The sequence below is a fragment of the Jatropha curcas genome, chromosome 6 (genome assembly GCF_041381405.1).
Source record: "Jatropha curcas cultivar XTBG-Jc1 chromosome 6, XTBG_Jcur_1.0, whole genome shotgun sequence".
Classification (NCBI taxonomy): domain Eukaryota; kingdom Viridiplantae; phylum Streptophyta; class Magnoliopsida; order Malpighiales; family Euphorbiaceae; genus Jatropha; species Jatropha curcas.
This window is the reverse complement of record NC_143156.1, coordinates 5,906,354-5,931,907: the sequence shown is the minus strand read 5'-3', so window position 1 is coordinate 5,931,907 and position 25,554 is coordinate 5,906,354. Positions and strand designations below refer to the sequence as shown.

The 25,554-nt window shown below is 31.6% G+C and overlaps 3 protein-coding genes across 6 annotated transcripts in view; 2 read left to right on the top strand and 1 right to left on the bottom strand.

Moving 5' to 3' along the window:
* The first annotated feature begins 7,033 nt into the window (after positions 1-7,033).
* On the top strand, positions 7,034-11,356 carry LOC119369963 (disease resistance protein RPV1-like). 2 transcript variants are annotated; one of them, XM_089722613.1, is made up of 5 exons: positions 7,034-7,606; positions 7,764-8,844; positions 8,986-9,279; positions 9,364-10,449; positions 10,521-10,692. In XM_089722613.1, the coding sequence occupies exons 1-5, from the start codon at positions 7,122-7,124 to the stop codon at positions 10,533-10,535; spliced, it is 2,961 nt and encodes a 986-aa protein (XP_089578739.1). In that variant the 5' UTR covers positions 7,034-7,121; the 3' UTR covers positions 10,536-10,692. The 2 variants fall into 2 exon arrangements, with proteins under 2 accessions (XP_089578739.1, XP_089578738.1); XM_089722612.1 differs by having other exon boundaries at positions 7,038-7,606; positions 10,556-11,356.
* Positions 11,357-15,027: 3,671 nt separating this feature from the next.
* LOC105650836 (disease resistance-like protein DSC1) overlaps positions 15,028-25,554 on the top strand; it is a 49,337-nt gene continuing 38,810 nt past the window's right edge. Inside the window, exons 1-6 of one of the 2 annotated variants that reach the window (XM_089722594.1) lie at positions 15,028-15,774; positions 15,934-16,996; positions 17,137-17,430; positions 17,515-18,403; positions 18,542-20,148; positions 20,409-21,020. In XM_089722594.1, the coding sequence (XP_089578720.1) occupies positions 15,290-15,774; positions 15,934-16,996; positions 17,137-17,430; positions 17,515-18,403; positions 18,542-18,564 (2,754 nt within the window). In that variant the 5' untranslated portion in view covers positions 15,028-15,289 and the 3' untranslated portion in view covers positions 18,565-20,148; positions 20,409-21,020. Of the gene's footprint in view, positions 15,775-15,933; positions 16,997-17,136; positions 17,431-17,514; positions 18,404-18,541; positions 20,149-20,408; positions 21,021-25,554 lie in introns of those variants that run through there. The other variant, XM_089722595.1, reaches the window with a different exon arrangement.
* LOC149495405 (squalene epoxidase 1-like) lies at positions 20,329-22,029 on the bottom strand. Of its 2 annotated transcripts, XM_089722605.1 has the most exons (5): positions 21,597-22,026; positions 21,355-21,466; positions 21,087-21,264; positions 20,788-20,956; positions 20,329-20,703 (listed from the first exon to the last, which is right to left on the bottom strand). In XM_089722605.1, exons 1-5 carry the CDS (start codon positions 21,822-21,824, stop codon positions 20,509-20,511), a joined length of 882 nt encoding a protein of 293 aa, XP_089578731.1. In that variant the 5' UTR covers positions 21,825-22,026; the 3' UTR covers positions 20,329-20,508. The 2 variants fall into 2 exon arrangements, with proteins under 2 accessions (XP_089578731.1, XP_089578730.1); XM_089722604.1 differs by having other exon boundaries at positions 21,087-21,466; positions 21,597-22,029.

The following is a 25,554-nucleotide window of genomic DNA, read 5'->3' as shown; positions in this document are numbered from 1 at the left end:
ATATTAGTTACTTGGGACAAGTTTAGCCTACATGTAATATTTCTCATCTCAAGGCATTTTTAGGTAACCTACTTCTATTAAAGAAATTGGTTGCATTTTATGCTCCATACCACTTCTCATCTTTTTCTTCTTTTGTGGTTGCATTTTATGCTCCATACCACTTATATATTTATAGGAATATAAGTAATAAGTAGTTGCATTTTATGCTCCCTACTACTTTGTTTAAAATAAAACCTTCATCCTTTATTGATTTAAAACATACATTTAATATGGCTTTAGTGTCCCTTGTTTTATATTCAAGTTAGGATTCAAAATTTTCTAAACAAATGGTTAAATCAAAGAAGTATGTTAACAATATCAATTTGGTTAAAAACAATTAACTTTGGAAACATCATTAATTTATTCAAATGTTAATGATTTTAAGATAAATCATAAATTTTGCTCATAATTATCCCATCTATATTAAACTAATGAAATAAAAAAAATAAAAATAAAAATAAAAATAAAAATAAATAAAAATAAAATAAAATTTTGACTAAAATTTTCCTTTCCCCAACTTAATCTAGCACATTGTCCCCAATGTGTGCAAAAATAAGATCAATTCCCCAAATTTATCATAATTCATCAAAACAAGGTATAAGAATAAAATAGAGTTGAGAACACCTTACCACCATTGTATTGAAAAATACAATAATATTCAAGGAAGCCAAGTGCATAGTTCCAATGCCTACATTCTAACAGTGAGAAAGGATTAAATACTACACAAAAATAAAAAGATATAACAACATAACACAATAATAATAATAATAATAATAATAATAATAATAATAATATAGGCATAATTGTTAAGAAGAAAAAAAAATCGAAAAAAAAATAAAAAATAAAAATAAAAAAATAATAAAAAAAATAAAAATAAAAATAAAAATGGAAAGGAAGCATGCACTGTAGCACAGGTACTGTAGCTGTAGCACGGGTACTGTAACTGTAGCACGGGTACTGTAGCACAGGCTCCAAGAGTCAGAAGGTTGCACGGGCCAGGGCGTGCACAGTAGCACGGGCGTGCTGGATAGCACGGGAACTGTAGCACGGGCGTGCTTTCTCTACTTCAAGAGTCAGAAGCTTGCACGGGCCAGGGCGTGCACTGTGGCACGGGCGTGCCACTGTAGCACGAGGGTGCTGTCAGGGGGTGCTAGAGCCTGACTCCTTTTTTTTTTTTTTTTTTTTTTTGACCTGCAATACAAAACACCAAAATAAAAGAAAATAATGGTTTAAGGATGGGAGAACAAAATAAAAAAATATAAGTAATAAAAGAAATGAAAATAAAAATTTGCAAAGGAAGAGAAAGAAAATTATGGGTTGCCTCCCATTAGCGTTTTGTTTAAAGTCTTTAAACTCGACTTTTGAGAAGTTTATCAAATAACGGCATTCGCCCATAGTATGTATCATGTAGTATCACACATGGGTCTTGGTTGAAAATGCCCTCAAGATTGGCTAATTTAAGAAAATTTATGCTCGTCATACCAACAACATTTTGCTTTGAATGTTGAACTTGGGGAAAAACCTGTATTAGATCATGAAGAACACAATTTATTAAATGTGGGATTATTGGAAAGAATGGATCTTCTGGTGGTGTATATATAAAGACCATTGATGAGCTCAAATCAATAGTCTCAATTTTTTCTTCATCCACCAATATTGTTTTCTTCTTGTTTTCATTTAGACTCTCAACCAAGGTCCCTTCCAATTGTACCTCATTAATAATCATGTCTGAAAACAAGAAATTGAGATCTAACTCATCTTCAAAGGAATAGCATTTTTCACATGTAGGTTTTACATCTTCTAAATATGCAATTTCCCATGAAGTTTCCTCAGAATTCATTTTGCACTCATTATCTTGATATCCATTAATTGCCATGCTTATCAATTCCGTTGCTTGTATCTCCAAATTCTTTATTGTTGCTTGTTGGATCTTAAAATTCTCACGAGTTTCATTCATAAATTCAATGTGAGAATTAGTAAGGGCAGAAATCAAATCCTCTAAATTCTTTTGCTTTTCTTCTTCATACTCAAAATTTTGAGGATATTGGTGATTCCAATCCTGCAATGAAGGATCCAAATGACAACGGTAGTCAAAATCTGCCATATCATTTAATATGTAAAGTACATCTTCATGGCTACTTTCAAGAAGGTGAATATTGGTTGTAGAAAATCCATTATCTATCCAATTTTTAGTTTCTTCATCTAATCCACAATAGAATATGTAAGGGAGATATTTATTAGCAAAATTATGATAAGGACATCTCTCTAACAATTCATTAAATCTTGCCCAAGCTGCATAAAATGGCTCTAAATGTTGTTGAACAAAACTTGCGACTACTTGTTGATGAAACATCTCAAAATAATTCGCAAGAAAATAATGAAAATAAAAATCAATAAAAAACAGAGGAACAAGAAACTACAAATAATATAAACAAATATTTTAATCAAGAAATAAAAACAAAATGTCTAAATTAATAACAAGATAATTCGTATTGTTATTGGAATTGCCAATCCCCGGCAACGGCGCCAAAAACTTGACAGCTTATTTTCGCAAGTGTACGAAATCGCTACAAGTAATATAGAGTGAGTAGAGTATCGTATCCACAGGGATTGTATACCAAGTACCAAAATTATGTTATCTTGTTATTATTTAAACGATAAATGAGGAAATTGTTTATAGAAATTAAATTCAACAAGTAAAAATAAGAAGTTAAGCAAGCAATTAGTGATTAAAGAAATCAAGGAAATGAAACTACTAGGGGTTTTGATTTCGCTTAACTCTATCCAATTTATTTCATTAGTTCATTGATCAATTTAATTATTCAAGTAGGGGAAACAACCCAAAAATCACTAACAAGCTCTCCCGATGTATTGTTAGCTATTTTAACTCGATCTAATTACCTATCTTCCAATAGTGCAATCAAACATGAATTAAATCATTAAGTTTTATGGTTTGTTTTGTGAATTCATAACCTAAGGTCATTAACTTATGAAAACCCCCCATGAGTCAAACCGTATAGCTTCCGCATCAAGTTATTATTCTCATGTGTTTTATTAACCTTTTCATATCAAAGATCCTTCTTCCGATAGTGATAATTGAAATAAATCAATCTAGGGGAAAATTTTGCCTAGAAGCATTAAGTTCATTAATAAATCATAACTTGAATAAGGAAAAATAAATCTAATTGCATAAATTGGAAAAGAGATTAAGCTACATCAAACCCCTAGTATAAGAATTTAGTTACACATAGTACTTAAATAAAACCCAATAATCCTTGATAAATATTCCATAATCAATAAGGATAATGAAAGAAATAAACAAGATTAAGAGTTTAGAAATAAGAACTAGTGATGAATTGCTTGGATGACTTCCTTGAAACTTTGCACAACTCTTGAATACTTAACTTCTAAAAATAAACTATATACAAAACTATAAAATGAGAGAAAGATGGAGAGTTGTAGAGTATGCCAATCCTTTTACAATGCATCCTTCCTCTCTTTATATAGACTTCTTGGGAGAGAACTTCTACATTGTTTAAGGAATAAATTCCACCTTGTTTATGGAATAAATTCCACCTTGTTTACGGAATAAAGCTCTCAATCAAGCCTTGAATTTCTCTCAATTATGTCTTCCATGTGCATAAATTAAGGCTTGATTTGTATGTGAAGAAAGTTGTCCAAGATTAGCTCCATAAATTGGTGGAAGTTAGTTGGCAACTTTTGACTAAGTTTAGGATTCTTTGCTTGGCACGGGCGTGCACTGTAGCACGGGCTGGGGCGTGCACTCCTCTGGAAGTCTTATGCAATAACAGCACGGCACTGTAGCACGGGGTACTGTAGCAGCACGGGCGTGCACTGTAGCACGGGCTGGGGCGTGCACTCCTCTGGAAGTCTTATGCAATAACAGCACGGCACTGTAGCACGGGGTACTGTAGCAGCACGGGCGTGCTACTGTAGCACGGGCGTGCTTAATGAATTTTTACCTTATTTTTGTCCTTTTTCTTGCAAAACCCTACATTTTCCTCCAAATCAAGTGAGTTGTGTTTCAAGGAAGCTTTTAAGTAAAAACATATTAATATTACATAAAAACTAATTTAAATAAATTAAAAGTAATAGAAATTTTATTCAAAATCACAATAAAAATACTATAAAAATAACACTTATCAGCGAGGAGGCGCGGCGTGGGTCTCTAGTCGTCGGAAAAACGAGAGGAGGTGAAGGGCGGGGGTGAAGTCAACGCTGGAGGAAGAAGAAGAAAGGAGAGAAAAAAAGAAAGAAAGAAAGAAAGAAAGTGGGTCGGTTTCTAGATCATTCCGGTTCCATTCGAACCGGTTTGGTCTGATTCGATTTTTGGCTCGATTTGCATATTTTCTAATCCGATTTGATTTATTTTGACTCTTTTAGTTAGGTTCTAGAACATTTCCTCAATTTACTAAATAGTAATAATAATAGATTTTTAGAATAATTATTTTATATAGTAATCACTCACATATACATATACATTTCCAAAGGTTCTCCACTCGGCAATTATTTAATAATACGACTTGGGCTTGAGCCCAGCTCCGTAAACTTGGGCTCGAATTATAATTAAATAGCAGTTGCAGTTCAGACAGTCAAAAATTCAGATTTTTGATTTAATAAAAATTCAAAGGTTTCGAAAATAAAAATTAAGGGTATTTCATATACTAAATCCAATTTATAAAATATAATGTACAACATAAAACAACCAACCCTATAAACCGTGGGCCTTCAACTAATTTTATAATAATTTGTAAAAAATATTTTTAGTTTAAAGTTATCTCGGATTATAAAATAATAGCTCCGATTGTCAATATTTTAAAATACTTTCTAATAATTTGTAAAAATTGGCTGTATTTTATATAGTTACCAAATTACAAAATAATAAGTAAAATTACCGAATTTTTATAATACTTTATACTTTTGTAAAAGGTGGTTATTTTTTGTAAAACTGTCAATAACTTGTAATGCTTCCTAATATATAGTACATGGTGATTATTTTCTGTAAAATTTGGTGGTATATAAAATAATAGCTCTAATTACCAATATTTTGTAAAATTTCTAAGAAATTTGTAAAACGATTTTTTTTTATTTATAAAATTCTCGGATTACAAAATAATAGTTCTAGTTACCATTATTTTTGTAATATTTTCTAGAAAGCAGTTGTTTTTTTAAAATGCCGAGGAATTGTAAAATTTATAACTTATTTTATCACATTCTAAGGAATGACCCCCTTATTTGAAATAAATAAATTGTAAGGAAAATGACTATTACATTCCTGTGTATATCGAAAGCAACTAGTAAATCCCTCCATTTCGATAAATATTTTTTGAAGTCTCTGTATTTTACTTTTGTCATAACATTAATTCTCCCATTCTATTTTAATCAATTTGGTCGTTAGGTCAATAAGAAAAGACAAAAATATCCTTATTTTCATATCACATTTTTGTTTTATGTTAAACCATCCCCTTTTTCATTATCTTCATCACCAAAGGTTACTATTTAAACTTCATCCAAACAACTTTAATCAAAAATCAATAAAATATTTAAGATCAAAATAAAAAATAATGAAATATTCAATCAAAGACCAATTAGCTCAAAATAAAAAAACAAAGTAAAATAATATCAAAATAAAAAAATCAAATCAAGAACTATAAGGTGAAATAACCATTTGTTGTAAATATAATGTGTATTGTAAATATAAGATGAATCCTAGCATTGCATTGGGGGTGAAGACTGAAGAGGTTGGCTTACTTGTTATGGGTAAATTGGGTATTTGAGTAAAGCCTATTCAAATAAGAAAACAGAGATCTTCTGAAACAAAAGCAAACATAAACGCAACAGACATGAGATAATATGCAATGTTGTTTTGTAATGTAATATAACAGTTAGCTTTTCAAGCGATTGATTGAAAGTTGAAACAGTGCACCAGAGCAGAAAAAACAGAGTTCAGGAAGAACCTCACTTCTTTGGCTCCAAGACCATCTGCTTTAGCGGGATCCATTTATGCTGATGTCAAGCTATTTTATATCTTTTGAACTCGAACAATTTATACTGAATCTGGGGTTATTTTAAATGATTGCAAGGTTTTTTATAACTTCTAAGCCTGATATAGCCATTAGACGGATTTATAAACAAACAAATATAGATGCTCCTTTCAAAAGGTATAGATTTCAAAAGGCATTTTTAAAATGGTAAGGATGAAATAATTGTAATTAATTTTTTCTAAATTATATTTAGAAATCTATATTTTTATGTTTAGAATGAAGAAGAAAATTTAAATTTCAATTCTATGATTTTAATTATATGAAATTTAAGATAATTACACCAAATTGCATAAAAATAGGTGGAGTTTTCAAATGAATTCAACAAAACGGACAAAATTGATTCCTGGTTTGTAGAAGTCAATTTTTCAAAATTTTTTACTTATTTAACTTGTTTATTTTATCAAATTTGACCACGAGCATTTAAAAAATTTAATTTTTTAGCAAAATATTTTTTATTATTATGATTGTTATTTTAATATTTTTATCTTTTATTTTAATATTTTTTAACATTACTGTGCTATTGAATAAAGAGATCCAAGTTAAATATATAACTATCACTAAATTAAATGAAAGAATTTTATTAATAACGTTTTTATTTTAATAAAAGTATAAAAAATTATATGGCATAAATTGATATTTATTATTTATTTTTATTATAATTTCAAAGATAATTAAGAAATAAAAGTACATAAAATTTTCAATTATGAATTTATTTCATATATTATTACATAAATTCAATTAAGTAATATATTTATACCATGAAAATTCATATTTAAATTAACTTATTTATTTTTTCAAAAAGAGAGGAAAGATTCTTATTTTCTTCTATGATTTTCACTTTTGGTCATTAAAGTAGATCAGAACAATTACCCAACTTTCCTACACGCGTTTTCTGTCTGACGCTTTTAACTGTGTGTAATCTTCTTCTTTCGGAGTCTTATCTCCAACTATATATCTGTAAACACTCTCTCTCTCTCTTTTTTTTTTTTTTTTTGGTTTTTATTCGAGTAATATATTATGGCTTCTTCTTCCGCTTCCCCACTGAAGAAACTGGAGAAGCAGTACGATGTGTTCGTTAATTTTAGAGGTGAAGATGTCCGGGATGTATTTCTCAGTCACCTCCATAAAGCTTTGAGTCAAAATGAAATAGTTGCTTTTGTGGATGAAAAACTTGACAGGGGTGAAGACATCTCTTCATCCCTCTTGGCAATAATTGATAAATCATATATCTCAGTGGTCATTTTCTCGGAAAATTATGCATATTCTCCCTGGTGTTTGGATGAGCTTTTGAAGATACTTGAGTGCAACAAAACAATGGAGCAGATGGTCTTACCAGTTTTTTACCGAGTAGATCCAAGCCATGTTCAAAATCTGACGGGGAAATTTGGGGATGCCATAGCTAAGCATAGAGAAGAACCGGAGTATTTGCACAAGGTTGATAGTTGGTGCCAAGCTCTTAGAGAAATTTCAGAAATGTCAGGATTGGTTTCACAAAACATTAAGTAAGTACAATTGTCCTTGTTCTATTATTTTATGTTTATATGATTCCTGAATTTTATTTTAGCTGTAAACCTAGTTAGTATTCTTTATAAATTTGGTTACCTATTTTTTTTATATTTTTAGTGGGTCATTGGTCGTATCTTCCATGTATATAACCAGGTCTGACTCCAAGTTAATTGAGGAAATTGTCGGCTATACTTTGAAGAAACTAAATATTGTGTATCCAAATGATGCTTATGATGATGGGTTAGTTGGAATTGATTCACGAGTCAAGATTGTTGAGTCGTTGTTATGCCTTGGGTCGCCAGATGTACGAGTTGTAGGAATTTGGGGGATGGGCGGTATCGGCAAAACAACCATTGCTAGACAAGTGTTTGATAGAATTTCTGTTCATTTTACAAGCCGATGTTTTGTTGCAAATGTTAAGGAAAGATTAGAAAAATGCACATTGTGTGATGTAGAAAAGGAAATTCTTTCTCATCTATTAGAGGCAGAAAATTCAAGTAATCGTAGTACATTGTCTCTTTTCAATAGACGTAGGCTCTCAAGGAAAAAAGTTCTCGTAGTTCTTGATGATGTGGACGATTTAGTGCAGCAAGTGGAACTTTTAATCGGAAAGCATGCTGATTATGGTCAAGGGAGTAGAATAATTATGACAAGCAGAGATAGACAATTGCTTAAGAACTGTGGTGCCACAATATATGAAGTTGAGAAATTAAATAAAAGTGAAGCTCTCTGCCTGTTTTTCAAGCATGCCTTCAAGCAACAATTTCCAAGAACAGGATATTTTGAGTTGTCCAATATGGCAATTGATCATGCTCAGGGCATTCCGTTGGCTATCAAAGTTTTAGGTTCCAATTTGTATGGCAAGAGTGAAGAAGTATGGGTAGATGAATTGGAACAATTAAAAGGTGTATCTGATGAAAAAATCAAGCGTATATTGAGAATAAGTTATGATGGACTACGTGAGAATGAAAAGGAAATCTTTCTTGCTATTGCATGCATGTTTAAAGGAGAAGATAAACATCGCGTTGAAAGTCTATTGGATGTCCTTGGTTCAAAATTTGGAATAAGTCGTCTCGTTGATAGATCTCTCATCACCATCACAATGAATCAGTTACATATGCATGACTTGCCACAGCAAATGGGCAAGGATATTGTTTGCGAGGAAAAACAGTTTGGAAAGCGTGGGTGGCTGTGGGATCCCAAGGATATATATTACCTGTTCACAAGAGCTGAGGCAAGAATCAATAAACTTGAGTAATATTATTGTTATATATTTTGAGCTTTATATAAAAGGTTACTACTTTTTAAGAAAAAACTTCAATTCTAATGACCTTTTGGATTTCTTTTTGCATGTATTTTGGCTATTTGTTTTCAGGGGACTGAAGCAATTAAAGGCATATCGTTGGACATGTCTACTGCCAAAGAGCTAAATTTAAAACCTACAGCCTTTGAGAAAATGTATAATCTTAAGTTTCTCAAGTTCTATGCTTCACTCAGTAAAAACAAAGTATACCTTCCTAAAGGCCTCAATTTTCTGCCAGAAGACCTAAGGTTACTCCACTGGTATCAATTCCCTTTAAAATCTTTGCCACTGGGTTCTTATGTAGAGAATCTGGTCGAACTTCGCATGCAGGAAAGCAAACTAAAAGAACTTTGCAGTGGAGTTCAGGTAGGATTTAGAATACTTCTTTGCAGGTAGTTTTTGTGAACCTTAGATATATGATTTTATTCTTACACTTCGTTTTCATTGCAGCAACTGGGAAATTTAAAATTCGTCGATCTCAGAAACTCTAAGGAGCTAATAAGAATTCCAGCCTTGTCTAAAGCCGCGAAACTTGAGTTTTTAGATCTGAGTTACTGTGAAAGTTTGGTTGAGTTTCCCTCTCCAAAATATTTGAGCAAGCTTACTCGATTGCGTCTAACGAATTGCAATAGTCTTTGCACCTTACCAAGCTTCCTTGATTTGAAAAGTCTCCAGGAATTTTGGGCCTTTGAATGCTTAAAACTTGCAGAGTTTCCAGAGTTCCCGTGTAACATAGAGGAGCTGCATTTGCAACGAACTAGAATAGAAAAGGTGCCGTCATCAATTGGGTCTCTCTCTCGTCTCTCCTTATTGTACTTGAATGATTTTACAATGCTTGAAAGTCTCCCAGACAGCATTTGCAATCTGAAGTCTCTAACATACTTTCAAATCAGAGGATGTGTAAATCTAAAGAGATTGCCAGAAAACATAGGGAATTTGGAATCTCTAGGGGGCTTAGATGCAACCAATTCTGGTTTAATAGAACTACCAGACAGTATCTGCAATCTTAGAAAATTAGAAACTCTCCAGGTAGGGAACTGTGCAAATCTCCATAGTTTGCCAGAGAAATTGGGGGATTTAGAATCTCTAACGGAGCTTGGTCTTGAAGGTACTCGCATCAAAGGACTACCGTCTTCTGTCAATCTGTTGAGGCAATTGAGGTACATAAGGCTAGAATCTTGTGGCCTATTAGAATTTCCTAGCTGTCTTTGCCGTTCAGATTCATCACTGGAATGGTTACTGATAGGTGGGAATAATTTCGAGAGCATACCTGATTGCATCAAACAACTATCTAAGCTGCGTCATTTGAATTTTAGACAATGTAAGAGACTAAAATATTTACCAAGTGAGCTTCCATCTCTCTCGAAATTATATGAATTATACGGAAATAATTGCACTAGTCTGAAATCAGCATCCAGCTTATTCCAACTAGACAACATTGTTAGATTTGCATTTGCTAATTGCTTCAATTTGGATTTGGGCAAGTGTAATGAATTTTTGGATCATTTACTAGCCACACCTCTGCGGAATAGAAAGGTATGCCTTTCTCCCTCTTCATCTGCTATATATATATATATATATATACCATTAATTTCTGTTCTCTGTAGGTTTTATCAAAGTGACTGCGATTTTCTTGGTACAGAACATTTTTTACCCTGGGAATGAGCTGCCACAAAGGATGATGTATCAAAATAACTGTGGATATTCTCTGAATTGGTCTTCATCATCCAAACAACACGAGAGGGTGCAATTTTGTCTCTGTGTTGTTATAGATCCAAAGTTTTTGGACCCTGTTTGGCATGGTGTATCAAGAATTGGTTACACGGTCTATATTTTCACGAACGAGACTGTGAAAGAACTAGATTATTTCCAGGTTAAGGAGATTATACCTCTGCGTTATGAATTTTTTTGTCCACTGTCAAGCAATGGTTTGGTCCTTCATTCAGAACATGTGGTCTTTTGGAGTGAGAGAATTGAGCTCCCTTTAGATAACAAGAAGACAGTCTTTGAATTCTACGCTCTAGATAGGGAATATCGTCGCAATTACAACGCGATTGTTAAGTGTGGCGTCCATCCTCATCTTAGCTTTAGTAATGTGGAAGGTGAGGAGGACGAGGTTGAGGATGAAGAAAAGAGAAAGATGAAGAGGTTGAGGATGTTGTAGTCTGCGGTGGAATTAGGGGGAGCCGGCCAGCCCAAGTATTTTGCAGAGGAACTCCAACTAAGCCGTAAGGCAACTTTTTATTTATTTATTTATTTATTTCTATGCTATAGCTTAACTAAAATTCCAGTTGAATCACCGGTAAGAATTGTCCCTTTGCTCAACTTATTTTTTAGTAGGACTTGTACTCGTAAGTGCATTACAAATGTTCACGTTGTCGTGTATGTATTAAACTTATTTTATATATTTTTTTTTATTTGTCAATAATTTAAAAGTGTAGTATGGTGGTGGTCTAGTTGGAGTGAGAGGAATTCTACCGACCACAATTGTTTTCACCAATTTAGTAAGTTTAAGAGGGAGAGTACTTTCTGTTGGTTAGCCCGTAGTGTTATTTCGGTCCATAAAGACCTCAAATGAATTAAAAAAAGCATGGCTTTGTAAATAAAACTTTGTTTATCAAATGAAAAGTATTTAATAATATTATGAAATTTTTATTTTATTATGACCAATCAAAGCTATAGAATCTTACTATTATAATTTTAAAACTTAACAAAATTATTGATACCATGTAAATATAGCATATATTTATATTTAATGGAATACATGTACACTGTCAGACTACAACCAGGAGGAAGGGCAATATCCCCTTAAAAGACTAGTTAGTGCATGTGTTTGGGCCTTCCGTTCCCACAAAAGTATTAAAAAAATATAATTATGTAGCATATACAGTTATATATAAAATAATTATTAAGCCAGTAAGAACATATTCTTGATAGAAAAACCAAAAAAATTATTGATAACAAAAATAAACAAATTCTTGATACCAAAAGCAATTTAAACTAAATATATATATGATAGGACAGTTTTTCTACAGTAGGATTTTAATTCAGCAATTCCTAATTAGAATGGAACAAAACTTCTTAATTAGTATTCTCAATATATAGTTAATTTAATATATTTATAGTATATAAAATAATATGTTATCAACTTATCCTTAATAAAATATATTTATTGTAAAAAATATTATTTATTTATTTACACCGATCAAACGTAATAAGAAGTTTTAGTAATAAAATAATATAATCAATGTCAATTGTGTTACCGATAATATTGGTTATATTATTTGTTATTAAATAGCTGTATGTAGTTGTATTATAACGATAGTCTTACACTCATATAGTTATCCTTTGTAACTACTCTATATACAGAGTTGTATAAATAGAGTTGTATTATTTAATACGAGATATATAGAAAACCCAATTCTTTCCACATTTACAAATTGTAAATAGTATTTGTGTAATCCTTGGTCTCATTTGATATTCGTAATTATATTATTATCAATGTTTATTATAATGTTATCATATTTAAAAAATAAATAGTATATAAAATGATATATTATTTAAAATAAAAAACTTTAATCATATTTTGCCACAACATAATTGCATATATAGTTTTATATTTAAATATATTAACTAAAAATTTATATTTAAATAGAAAAATTAATAAACTAATTAAAATTAAATTACCTTTAGAGGATGTATTATCTTAAGTTTCTTAAGTTCTCTGCTTCATTCTGCAGTGAAATCAAAGTATTCCTTCCTCATGGCGTTCATTTTCTTCCACGTGAACTGAGCTCTACTAGTGTTAATTTATTGAGGGATAATTATATTATTAGTTTCTGAATTTTCTATGTTTTTTCTATTTTAATGTCTCAACGAGAACAACAATGATTGAGTGTCTAAATTTATAAAATATTACAATTAGGTGTTTTCAATTGACGTGACATATTAGTGGGATCTAATTTTTATAACGTGACAGTTGACTCGACGATAATTACTTGACTTTTTGCCATGTAACTAGTTGCTAACTTAAAATTGGTCAAAAATTTAATAATTATGACATCAACAATACATTGCATCATCACATTGCTCTCTAACAGATTATTACTATCCGTCCATTCACCATAATTACTATAGTTGTGGGGCATATATAATTCCTGGAGCAAGAGATTCAATTAACCGAGATGCATAAGGAAATTTCACTTCAACCGCAAATAGGTTTAGCCAAGGTACTGTGCTAAAAGTATCGTCACAATAATAAGGGCACAATCAATGGGTAATGAGCAAATCTTGGCGTACAAAAGAAGATGGGCAAGCTGATGTTTGGACGGTGGAAAGTAGCTGAGGGAGGAAAAGAGAAGGAACGCAGAAGTGGAAATTTGGGTTGTTTTGTCTGTATACATTTAATATTAAATTATTACTAAGTCTAACCCTAATTGCGGTTTTGGGAATGACTTTTTCTATAACGCCTTGAATGAAAATTAAGACAATTAAATTTTTAAACACATAATAATTTAAAATATTTCATAATATTCTGTAAAAGATAATTATTTTTAAAATAATTTTTACAAAATAATAATATTTTCATCAATATTATGTCATATTTCATAATATTTTATAAAAGATAACTATTTATTAATTTTTAATGTTTTGTAAATTTATTATTTTTTGTAAAGTTGTTAGATAACAAAATAATAGCTCTGATTACCATTATTTTGTAATAATATAACTATTTGTTTATGACTCTTGTATAATTATTTGTTTATTATTTGTTATTCATAAGTATAAGAATTCTTTTTTTTCTTTTCTTTAAGAAGTTATTAATAAATTCTCTTTATTTTTTTACTATTTAACTGGAGATTGAGTTTTTTTTTAATTATATATATATATATAATTATATATATATATATATATATATATATATATATATATATATCAATAATTAAAACCTAAAAATTAATTAGGCCTTCAAAAGTTTTAAAATTTCAAATTTAAGTTTTTTTTTAAATAAAATATACATTGATAAATAGTTATGACTTTCTTTTGTATAAATTTTCTATTTTTAATCTATTTTAGCCTTTGTATTAAATTAAACTAAAATATTTTTTATTTAGAATTATTATATATTAATATTTATTTTTTTATTTTCTTTATTTTCTCTGTTTTGTAATAATTATATTTATAAATAATATTTATCTATATATTGAATTATTTGAATCATAAAATTTATAAAATTATCTATAATAATATACGGTTTAAATTGTTTAAATTATCTATCTAGAATTGTCTAGACATATTAGTTAAATTTTATAATTATTTGAAATAAATAATGGTATTATAATTTTTATAATATGATAATTTAATAATGCAAGAGGAAATATATCTTTTAATAATATACTAAATTCAATTTATAAAATATAATGTACAACATAAAACAACGAACCCTATAAACTGTGGGCCTTCAACTGGTTCTTAATAATTTGTAAAAAAATATTTTTGATAAAGTTGTCGGATTATAAAATAATAGCTCCGATTGTCAATATTTTATAATACTTTCTAATAATTTTTAAAAATTGGCTAAATTTGATAGAGTTACCAAATTAAAAAATAATAAGTAAAATTACCGAATTTTTATAACACTTTATACTTTGTACAAGGTGGTTATTTTTTATAAAACTGTCAATATCTTGTAATGCTTCCTAATATATAGTAAATGGTGATTATTTTCTGTAAAAGTTGGTGGTATATAAAATAATAGCTCTGATTACCATTATTTTTACAAATTTCTTAGAAATTTGTAAAGCGATTTTTTTATTTATAAAATTCTAGGATTACAAAATAATAGTTCTAGTTACCATTATTTTTGTAATATTTTCTAGAAAGTAGTTGTTTTTTTAAAATTCCGATGAATTGTAAAATTTATAACTTTTTTATTAATATTTTGTAATGTTTTTATGTATTTTGTAACGAGTGATTTTTTTTTTTAAGTTGCTGATTTATAAAATAATAAACTCAAATTTCAATAATTTGTAAAAATTTCATGTTGTAAATCTAAATAGTAATAATTTCCTTCCTTTGCCTAAAGAAGACTTTATCGCGGTTCCCATTTGTAAGATGTGGCAGAACCTTCTCAAATAACCAAGGAAATAAAAAATTTCCCAAATTTTGACTTTAAACCCCCTTATTTGAAACAAATAAAGTTGAAATCTTGCAGTGATTTCTGCTCTGATGCTTTTATGTGTTTCATCTCCTTCCTTCGGAGTGATTGCAGTGGAAATCTTGGAGTCTTATCTCCAACTATATATCTGTAAACTCTCTCTCTCTTTTTTTTTTTTTTTTTTTTTTTTTTTTTTTTTTTTTATCAGAGTAATATATTATGGATTCTTCGTCCACTTCCCCACTGAAGAAACTGGAGAAGCAGTACGATGTGTTCGTTAATTTTAGAGGTGAAGATGTCTGGGATGTATTTCTCAGTCACCTCCATAAAGCTTTGAGTCAAAATGAAATGGTTGCTTTTGTGGATGAAAAACTTGACAGGGGTGAAGACATCTCTTCATCCCTCTTGGCAATAATTGATAAATCATATATCTCAGTGGTCATTTTCTCGGAAAATTATGCATATTCTCCCTGGTGTTTGGATGAGCTTGTGAAGATACTTGACTGCAACAAAACAATGGAGCAGATGGTGTTACCAGTTTTTTACCGAGTAGATCCAAGCCATGTTCAAAATCTGACAGGGAAATTTGGGGATGCCATAGCTAAGCATAGAGAAGAACCGGAGTATTTGCACAAGGTTGATAGTTGGTGCCAAGCTCTTAGAGAAATTTCAGAAATTTCAGGATTGGTTTCACAAAACATTAAGTAAGTACAATTGTCCTTATTTTACTATTTTATGTTTATATGATTCCTGAATTTTATTTTAGCTGTAAACCTAGTTAGTATTCTTTATAAATTTGGTTACCTATTTTTTTTTTATATTTTTAGTGGATGATTGGTCGTACCTTCCATGTATATAACCAGGTCTGACTCCAAGTTAATTGAGGAAATTGTCAGCTATACTTCGAAGAAACTAAATATTGTGTATCCAAGTGATGCTTATGATGATGGGTTAGTTGGAATTGATTCACGAGTCAAGATTGTTGAGTCATTGTTATGCCTTGGGTCGCCAGATGTACGAGTTGTAGGAATTTGGGGGATGGGCGGTATCGGCAAAACAACCATTGCTAGACAAGTGTTTGATAGAATTTCTGTTCAATTTACAAGCCGATGTTTTGTTGCAAATGTTAAGGAAAGATTAGACGTAGAAAAGGAAATTCTTTCTGATCTATTAGAGGCAGAAAATTCAAGTAATCGTAGTACATTGTCTCTTTTCAATAGACGTAGGCTCTCAAGAAAAAAAGTTCTCATAGTTCTTGATGATGTGGATGATTTAGTGCAGCAAGTAGAACTTTTAATCGGAAAGCATGCTGATTATGGTCAAGGGAGTAGAATAATTATGACAAGCAGAGATAGACAATTGCTTAAGAACTGTGGTGCCACAATATATGAAGTTGAGAAATTAAATAAAAGTGAAGCTCTCTGCCTGTTTTGCAAGCATTCCTTCAAGCAACAATTTCCAAGAACAGGATATTTTGAGTTGTCCAATATGGCAATTGATCATGCTCAGGGCATTCCATTGGCTCTCAAAGTTTTAGGTTCCAATTTGTATGGCAAGAGTGAAGAAGTATGGGTAGATGAATTGGAACAATTAAAAGGTGTATCTGATGAAAAAATCAAGCATATATTGAGAATAAGTTATGATGGACTACGTGAGAATGAAAAGGAAATCTTTCTTGCTATTGCATGCATGTTTAAAGGAGGAGATAAACATCGCGTTGAAAGTCTATTGGATGTCCCTGGTTCAAAATTTGGAATAAGTCGTCTCGTTGATAGATCTCTCATCACCATCACAATGAATCAGTTACACATGCATGACTTGCTACAGCAAATGGGCAAGGATATTGTTCGCGAGGAAAAACAATTTGGAAAGCGTGGGTGGCTGTGGGATCCCAAGGATATATATTACCTGTTCACAAGCGCTGAGGCAAGAATCAATATATTTGAGTAATATTATTGTTATATATTTTGAGCTTTATAAAAACGTTACTACTTTTTAAGAAAAAACTTCAATTCTAATGACCTTTTGGATTTCTTTTTGCACTTATTTTGGCTGTTTGTTTTCAGGGGACTGAAGCAATTAAAGGCATATCATTGAACATGTCTACTGCCAAAGAGCTAAATTTAAAACCTAGAGCCTTTGCGAAAATGTATAATCTTAAGTTTCTCAAGTTCTATGCTTCACTCAGTAAAATCAAAGTATACCTTCCTAAAGGCCTCAGTTTTCTGCCAGAAGAGCTAAGGTTAATCCACTGGTATCAATTCCCTTTAAAATCTTTGCCACTGGGTTCTTATGTAGAGAATTTGGTCGAACTTCGCATGCATGAAAGCAAACTAAAAGAACTTTGCAGTGGAGTTCAGGTAGGATTTAAAATGCTTCTTTGCAGGTAGTTTTTGCGAACCTTAGATATATGATTTCATTCTTACACTTCTTTTTCATTGCAGCAACTGGGAAATTTGAAATTTGTCGATCTCAGGGACTCTAAGGAGCTAATAAGAATTTCAGACTTGTCCAAAGCCGCGAAACTTGAGTTTTTAGATCTGAGTTACTGTGAAAGTTTGGTTGAGTTTCCCTCTCCAAAATATTTGAGCAAGCTTACTCGATTGTATCTAACGGGTTGCAATAGTCTTTGCACTTTACCAAGCTTCCTTGATTTGAAAAGTCTCAAGGAATTTAGGGCCTCTGAATGCTTAAAACTTGCAGAGTTTCCAGAGTTGCCGTGTAACGTAGAGAAGCTAGTTTTGCAACGAACTAGAATAAAAACGGTGCACCCATCAATTGGGTCTCTCTCTCGTCTTTCCTCACTTTACCTGAGTGATTCTACAATGCTTGAAAGTCTCCCAGACAGCATTTGCAATCTGAAGTCTCTAATGTACTTTTATCTCGGCGGATGTGTAAATCTAAAGAGATTGCCAGAAAACATAGGGAATTTGGAATCTCTAACACAGCTTGATCTTGGAGGTACTTGTATCAAAGGACTACCGTCTTCTGTCAATCTGTTGAGACAATTGAGGGTCATAAGGCTAGAATCTTGTGGCCTATCAGAATTTCCTAGCTGTCTTTGCCATTCAGATTCATCACTGGAATGGTTACTGATAGGTGGGAATAATTTCGAGAGCATACCTGATTGCATCAAACAACTATCTAAGCTGCGTTTTTTGAGTTTTAGACAATGTAAGAGACTAAAATATTTACCAACTGAGCATCCATCTCTCTCGAAATTATGTAAAATATACGGAAATAATTGCACTAGTCTGAAATCAGCATCCAGCTTATTCCAACTAGACAACATTGTTGCATTTGAAGTTGCTAATTGCTTCAATTTGGATTTGGGTAAGTGTAATGAATTTGTGGATCATTTACTAGCCTTTCTCCCTCTTCATCTGCTATATATATATATATATAGATATATACCATTAATTTCTGTTCTCTGTAGGTTTTATCAAAATAACTGCGATTTTCTTGGTACAGAACATTTTTTACCCTGGGAATGAGCTGCCACAAAGGATGATGTATCAAAATAACTGTGGATATTCTCCGACTTTGTCTTCATCATCCAAACAACACGAGAGGGTGCAATTTGGTCTCTGCGTTGTTATAGATCCAAAGTTTTTGGACCCTGTTTGGCATGTTGTATCAAGAATTGGTTACACAGTCTATATTTTCACGAACGAGACTGTGAAAGAACTAGGTTATCTCGAGGATTATGAATTTTTATGGCCACTGTCAAGCGATGATTTCGTCCTTTATTCAGAACATGTGATCTTTTTGGAGTGAGAGAATTGAGGTCCCTTTAGATAACAAGAAGACAGTCTTTGAATTCTACGCACTAGATAGGAAAGATCGTCGCAATTACAACGCGATTGTTAAGTGTGGCGTCCATCCTCACCTTAGCTTTAGTAATGTGATAAGTGAGGAGGATGAGGTTGAGGATGAAGAAAATAGAAAGATGAAGAGGTTGAGGACGTTGTAGTCCGCGGTGGAATTAGGGGGAGCCGGCCAGCCAAAGTATTTTGCAGAGGAACTCCAATTAAGCTGTAAGCAACTAAGCTGTAACCAACTATAGAAAGTTGGACAAAGAGAGAGCATTGAATCTTCTCTTGTTTTAGCTTTCATATATATATATATATATATATATATATATATAGATGGTACAGTAACTGATGCACGAGATCAAATACTTGGTGAAATATTAGAGGATGACAAATTGAAGATACGACAGCCCCTTTGTTTCACAGTCTTTCATTTTCAGAAGGCTTCGGAAAAGAAAGGTTCTCATTGTCCTTGATGATGTGAATGATGAACGCCAAATAACGCAGCTAATTGGACAGTGTAATTGGTACGGTGCAGGAAGTAGAATTATTCTAACAAGCAGAGAAAGGCAGTTGCTTAGAAGTGCATGTCGAGGAGAATTTATAAATGAGGTTAAAAATTTAACTGATGATGAAGCTCTTCAACTCTTCAGCCAAGATGCCTTTAAACAAAATCATCCCATGGATGGGTTTATGAAGCCATCAAAAAGAGCAACAGAATATGCTTGGCGCCATCCATTAGCTCTTAGGGTTTTAGGCTCTTGTTTATATAACAGAAGTCCAATAGAATGGGAAACAATTTTAAATAAACTGCAATATTATTTCCAGTGACATCAATCCAATCCTGAGAATCAGTTATGATGGGCTAGATCTGAATGAGAAGAAAATTTTTCTGGATATTGCTTGCTTTTTTAAAGGAAAGTGTAGAGATCGTGTAGAAAATATATTAAATGGTTGTGGTTTTAATGCATCAGTTGGGATATCCATTCTCCAGGAGAAGTCCATGGAATGCTTGATTTGCTATAGGTGGCAGAAAATTTGCGTTCATGAATTTGCCAGCATTAGGCTGTGCTCCTGCTATTAGAGTACTTAAACCAGACAACAATGGCAGATGCTTAGAAGAAACTTCATTGCTGGCATCATTACATAATGAAGCTCTCTCCAACCTCCTTTTTAAACTTGAAAAGCAATTGAAGGGATTCAAATATTCATTCTTTGACTTCAGAACCAGTATTCAACAGAGAATGAACCATCCTTCCAAATATGGTATGTGCATAAAAAATCTACTTTGTTTTATTGATAAATTACCACTTAGTTCCTATAATTTAGTAATTTTACGACTCAAAACTTCTATCTTCAAAATAATTATATTATTCCTCTATTTCCTTCTTGTTAAATTGAGATGACATATCGATTTAATTATTATATAATAAACATGAACAAAAATTTGATGTTCATTGTTTTAAGTTGATAATGATTATGATATTATGTCAAGCTCTTTATGTTCTTTTGTTTTTGGTGATCAGATGACAGATACAATAGAAGGCATCTCAGTAAATATGTCTAAAATTCCAGATGTACATTTATCTGCTCGTGCTTTTGAAGGGATGAATAACCTTAGAATCCTTAAATTCTATAATCCTTTCTAGAAATGGAGGGTACTTTTTGGCCTGGTATATCAACTAAGCAGCGCACCTCATTGCTGCTAATAGGATAAAACAGGATGGGCGATGGGTCCGCTAGAATAACGTGTCCGTGATTTGCATGAGGAAGTTCACAGTTCTCCAGTGCCATAGCAACGAAACAAGAAGGGCTATCAACCTGTAGAATTTGCAGTAAGTTTTAACTTCAGTATTATGAATTGTAAAGGGCATACAGAGCACAAGGTTTACTCAGCAGAAATACCTTTGAGCTGCAGAGAGAGCGTTGGAAATTTGAAAAGCAACCATCACAAACTACTGTGAGGGGAGCATGAGCAGTCAGCTCTTCACCATTTCTAGTTTTGTAATTTACCCCTTTAACATTTCCATTTTCCTCAAGAAGTGATGTTACTGTTCCTTGCTCCAATCTTACACTACATATATAAGGAAAAAGAAAGAGAATGGTGAATAACATATAGGCTGAGCCTATATTTGTGAGTTTCTGTTCATTTCCTTGAAGCAGAGAACGGGGAAAAACTGAAAATGTATGAGAAGGAAGATTACTTAGGAAGAGATGCAGCCTTCTCTCGCATTCTTTGTATGAAACGTCCGTTGTGGAAGCTTCTTCCAGCCACATTTGAATTATGAAAAGCCTTCAGAGGATATGACAGCTTGCTACTTTTTCCATTCTTGAAAATAGCATATCCAAAAATTTGCTGAGCATCAATCTGTTCTACACAATCTGCAGCATCATTAACTAATTGAGTAAAATTTGAAACTCTAATAAATTTCTGAACTACAGAAGATCCGATGTGCTGAATTTTCCATATACCTTCAAGACCCAACTCAATCAATTTAAGATACCCGCCGGGCTGCAACAGTTCACCAACAATTCTATCAGGCTCATTCAAGTCTCTCTCAGTTACATGCACCCGGCGTCCATCCTGCAGTTAATATCCAAACTATTATGTTTCAGTGTAGTAAAAAAATAGCACTTGAACTGATGCATGGAGATTTGTTCATCTCAAACTCGTTTGATTGATTGATAATACAATGCTAAATCACAAAATTTACCTTGCCAAGAGCATAAGCAAGAGCTGAACCAGCAACAACAGCACCAACAATTATTACTTCTGGTGTTGCAGCCATCTCAGGTAGGCATATTTCTTTTCTACGTCTCTTCAGCATTCCATCTTTAAAGTTATTCATGGAAACTCTACTGTACTTTCCTCTTAATCTATAAAACAAAACCAATGCCCAAATAGAGGCTAGAATTCCTCCCATTACAAGCTTATAATCCATCTTCTAAGACGATTTAGAACTTTCCTTTCTTTCTCTGTAGTTTCTCTTACCAGATTGATTGCTAATTGCTTTTCAAGTAAGAGCTCTTTCTCTTCTTGCACATCTAACAGACGTCAGGATAAAGGAACTCTCATGGGAGCAAAAAAAAGGAAGAAAAGGAAGGAACACCCTAGACAGGAAAATCAACAAGAATACTACATAAAACATCTATGTTTCAGAAATGTTTCCTGCACGGAAACGTTTCGGGCCATTTCTGTAAATTGGCCATTTCTGTAAATTGAATAATTTGGAAATGCGTTTCCGCACTCGAAATATGTTTCCATAAACTCAAAAGCTCATTTTTTAATTAAAATAAATACATAAATAAATACAGATTCATAAAATATGTATTTTTTATGAGTATGAAACTTGTAATTCTTTTGGATATTATTAAATATTGATTGGACTTGACTTGTTATTGAATATATTTAATGGTTTATAATAATTTATTTTTTTGTATTTTATAAATAAAACCCTATACTTTTCATATTTACGCATTTTCCCACGTTTCCGTTTTCTATATTTTTAAAAATACCATTTCCCTGTGTTCATTTCCGCGTTTCCACGCTTCCACGTTTCGGTTTCTGTGCAACATAGTATAACATTCTTATCTAGTTTAAATTTCAACCAGGAAAAAAATTAAAAATAAAAAAACAGCACACCGTTGAAAATCCTAAAAAAAGAAAATCAACAGCTTCTGGTTACATCCTATTTCCTCCAATATATTCAACTAATCAATTTGCTGAAGGATATCCATACTTCTTGATTTAGATTTTGGATGTCCTCAATAATATTAACATTTCAATTCCGAAATTACTTTTAGAAATCTAAATTTCACAAGCATAAAGTCTTATCAACCTTTCATTCAGCATCATTCCCACCATTCCTCCATCAGTCTGTCAAAAATAAGATGAAAAAAACCACATTCTCAAACCAGAGAAGTATGAGCCCGTCTCATGTGATAAGAATTTATCAAACACAAGTCAAAATAATAACTCCAAAGCATCCTCCAAATCACTAAAACAAAAAAAAAATCCATTTATAGTTGGAGAAAATGAAGCTCATTGGAAATTAACCAAGTAAATTGAGCATCAAATGGTAGAATTCCTCAAAAGCATACTTCCTTAGGCAACTACCAAATCTCTTAACACTACAAGTAACTCCACTCAAAAGCATAGGTTTCTCACAAATGCCAAATCAGATTGAACTCCACTCAAGCACCCACCTAACAAGCATAATTCACATACATAGAAGACATCTGAGACAAGGAAGGAGAGAGAGAGAGAGAGAGAGAGAGAGAGAGAGGGGGGGGGGGGGGGGGGAGGGGGCAGGGAGGAGAGAGGTTTCTTCCAAGGCCTATTTAGATCATAAACCATCATGTCATCAACGCTATGATCCCTAAGGCCCAAACATATAACAAAACAAAAATGAAAAAAGAACCGATGAACTATAAGCCTTACAATTACAAACAAACCTCATATCCTAAAAAATAAAAATATCCCTCAAGGAGCCACAAGAAGGGGTCCGCTTGCTTCAAATTAATAACATCAACATCATATAACTTTAATCCTTGAAGCATAACAACATTAATGTAAGTTTTCAAAATAAGGTCCTTAAACTCCCCGCCATTAAAAAGATACCACCAAGATTCTAAAAATTGTTATCACAGTGTCCCCGTATCGAAGCATATTAGACTGTGAGGGCTAGGGATACAATTAAAAAAATATGCAAAATGACTCAAATTTATTACTTAACATATATAAAAAAGCGAGAGCCAGTGCATGAAGTATCCCACATTTGTGGGATCTGAGGAGGGTTGATGCATACAACCTTCCCCATTCTTTTCACAGGAAAGCTGTTTATGTGGCTTGAACCCATGAACTCCAGGTTACAAGTGAACTAACCTATACTTATTAAATGTACACTTGTCAATACTGTGAAGTTAACATATAAATAAATTATGATTATCTGTGACTAACTAATTAAGTGGTAACCTTTTATTTAAAATATAAAAGGTGAATTGTGGCTCCAAATGAAAGCCCGCTATTATGGTTTTAAACATACCCAAATAAGTTACTATGTAGCATTTCAATGATTGTTTTGAGGTTGGGAAAACATATATTGTCACTAATAAAGTAATTAAAGCCGTTAGAACTCCTTTTGTTAATTGTCAAGGAGCATGAAAGTCAATTTCAAAAAGTTTTGGCTTGCTACACTTAGGTAACAAATATATCAAAATTTTAATCAATAATGTTAAAATATACTATCATTAAAATAATAAAAATTGTGATTTTAAAGGGAAAAAGAGATGAATCATGTAAAAGGAACAATTATATTTGTTCTTTTGCATGTGTATTGAGCAAAAAAATAGATTGATAACAGACGTGAAACTATTTGAGATGGTTGAAAGATGATTGCTCATATTCTTTCTCTTTTATTAAGTAGACAAAAGTATAAATTGATGCCTGAGCTTTACTAGAAATATCTAGTGGCACCTTAGTTCTACATTTGATGTATTAAACCCTTAAACTTATAAAAATATATCTATTGAATACTACTGTTGGACACTTTAGACTTTAGAAAATTATATTTATTGTCATTGGATGCTTTTTCGAATGATTACAATTATCAAATATCTATTCAATAATTGAACATTGTTTAAAATGTGCAATTTTAGAAGGCCAAATGTTTAATATATGTGATTCTAAAATTAAAAGGATGTCATTAGATTTTTTTTTTTAATTTATTATTATATAAAGTTGAAGCGTTAACTCATATACTGAACATTTTTGAAGTACAAGGGAGTTTCACCTTTAAATATTTGGTATGAAGGCTAGAATTTTAATTTGTTTTTGGGGTTAGCTTTCAATAATCAACAAGTAACAACTAACGAGTTTCTTATTCTAAATTATTTAGGCTATGTTTGGTAACCGTGTTTTGAGGCTATTTAAAAATTATGGTAGTGTTTTTGTAAAAAGTTAATTCACGCTATTAAAACAGCTCAGTGTTATTAAAATAGTTAACAACTATCAAAACAGTTAATTTTGCATAACGGACAGTTGGTGAGTAAATAATTGAAATTATTTGATTTGATGTTTTTTATGCAAATTCTTAATTATGAATTTTGCTTGTTTGCATTTGATAACAATAGCAATTTATATTTTTTGATAAAAAAATAATTTTAATAAAATTATGGGAATCCTGATTGATTTGATTCCATGCATTTCATTGTCTCATAAAATCATTAAATCATCAATTTCTTTCACTCTGCGCCACTCCACTCGCATATTTTTTCTTGTTTTTTACACTGAAACACAATTGATATTAGCAGATTAACCGTATCTTTTTCAACCAAAAAAAGAGCATTGTAGAATAAAATTTAAATTATAGGATAATTATAAATTTAGTGTTTGAATTCTTTAGTATTTTCTATTTTAGTGTTTGAATGAGAAACATTTGCAATTAAATGTCTAAATTGATTATTTTAATACAATTAAGTGGGTTTAGCTAGAATTTTCTCATCACAAAATCAAAATGAACTATTTTACTCAATTGCTTCACTTTATTTAACTTTCTAAATTATACATTTCTTTTTTTTATTTTTTTCCTATTTCAAATATTATTCTAAAATCGAAATAAAATTAGAAAGAATTTTGAGACTTTTTAGAGAGAAGATATGTAAGATAATAAA

Excerpts from the sequence above, each read along its gene's own strand:
- LOC119369963 (XM_089722612.1), top strand. The coding sequence starts at position 7,122 with ATGGCTTCTTCTTCCGCTTCCCCACTGAAGAAACTGGAGAAGCAGTAC. Across the intron at positions 8,845-8,985 it reads ACCTGTTCACAAGAGCTGAG|GGGACTGAAGCAATTAAAGG; the intron begins GCAAGAATCAAT and ends ATTTGTTTTCAG. Across the intron at positions 9,280-9,363 it reads AACTTTGCAGTGGAGTTCAG|CAACTGGGAAATTTAAAATT; the intron begins GTAGGATTTAGA and ends TTTTCATTGCAG.
- LOC149495405 (XM_089722604.1), bottom strand. The coding sequence starts at position 21,824 with ATGGATTATAAGCTTGTAATGGGAGGAATTCTAGCCTCTATTTGGGCA. Across the intron at positions 21,467-21,596 it reads TTGCTTATGCTCTTGGCAAG|GATGGACGCCGGGTGCATGT; the intron begins GTAAATTTTGTG and ends TATTAACTGCAG. Across the intron at positions 20,704-20,787 it reads GCTCTCTCTGCAGCTCAAAG|GTTGATAGCCCTTCTTGTTT; the intron begins GTATTTCTGCTG and ends CAAATTCTACAG.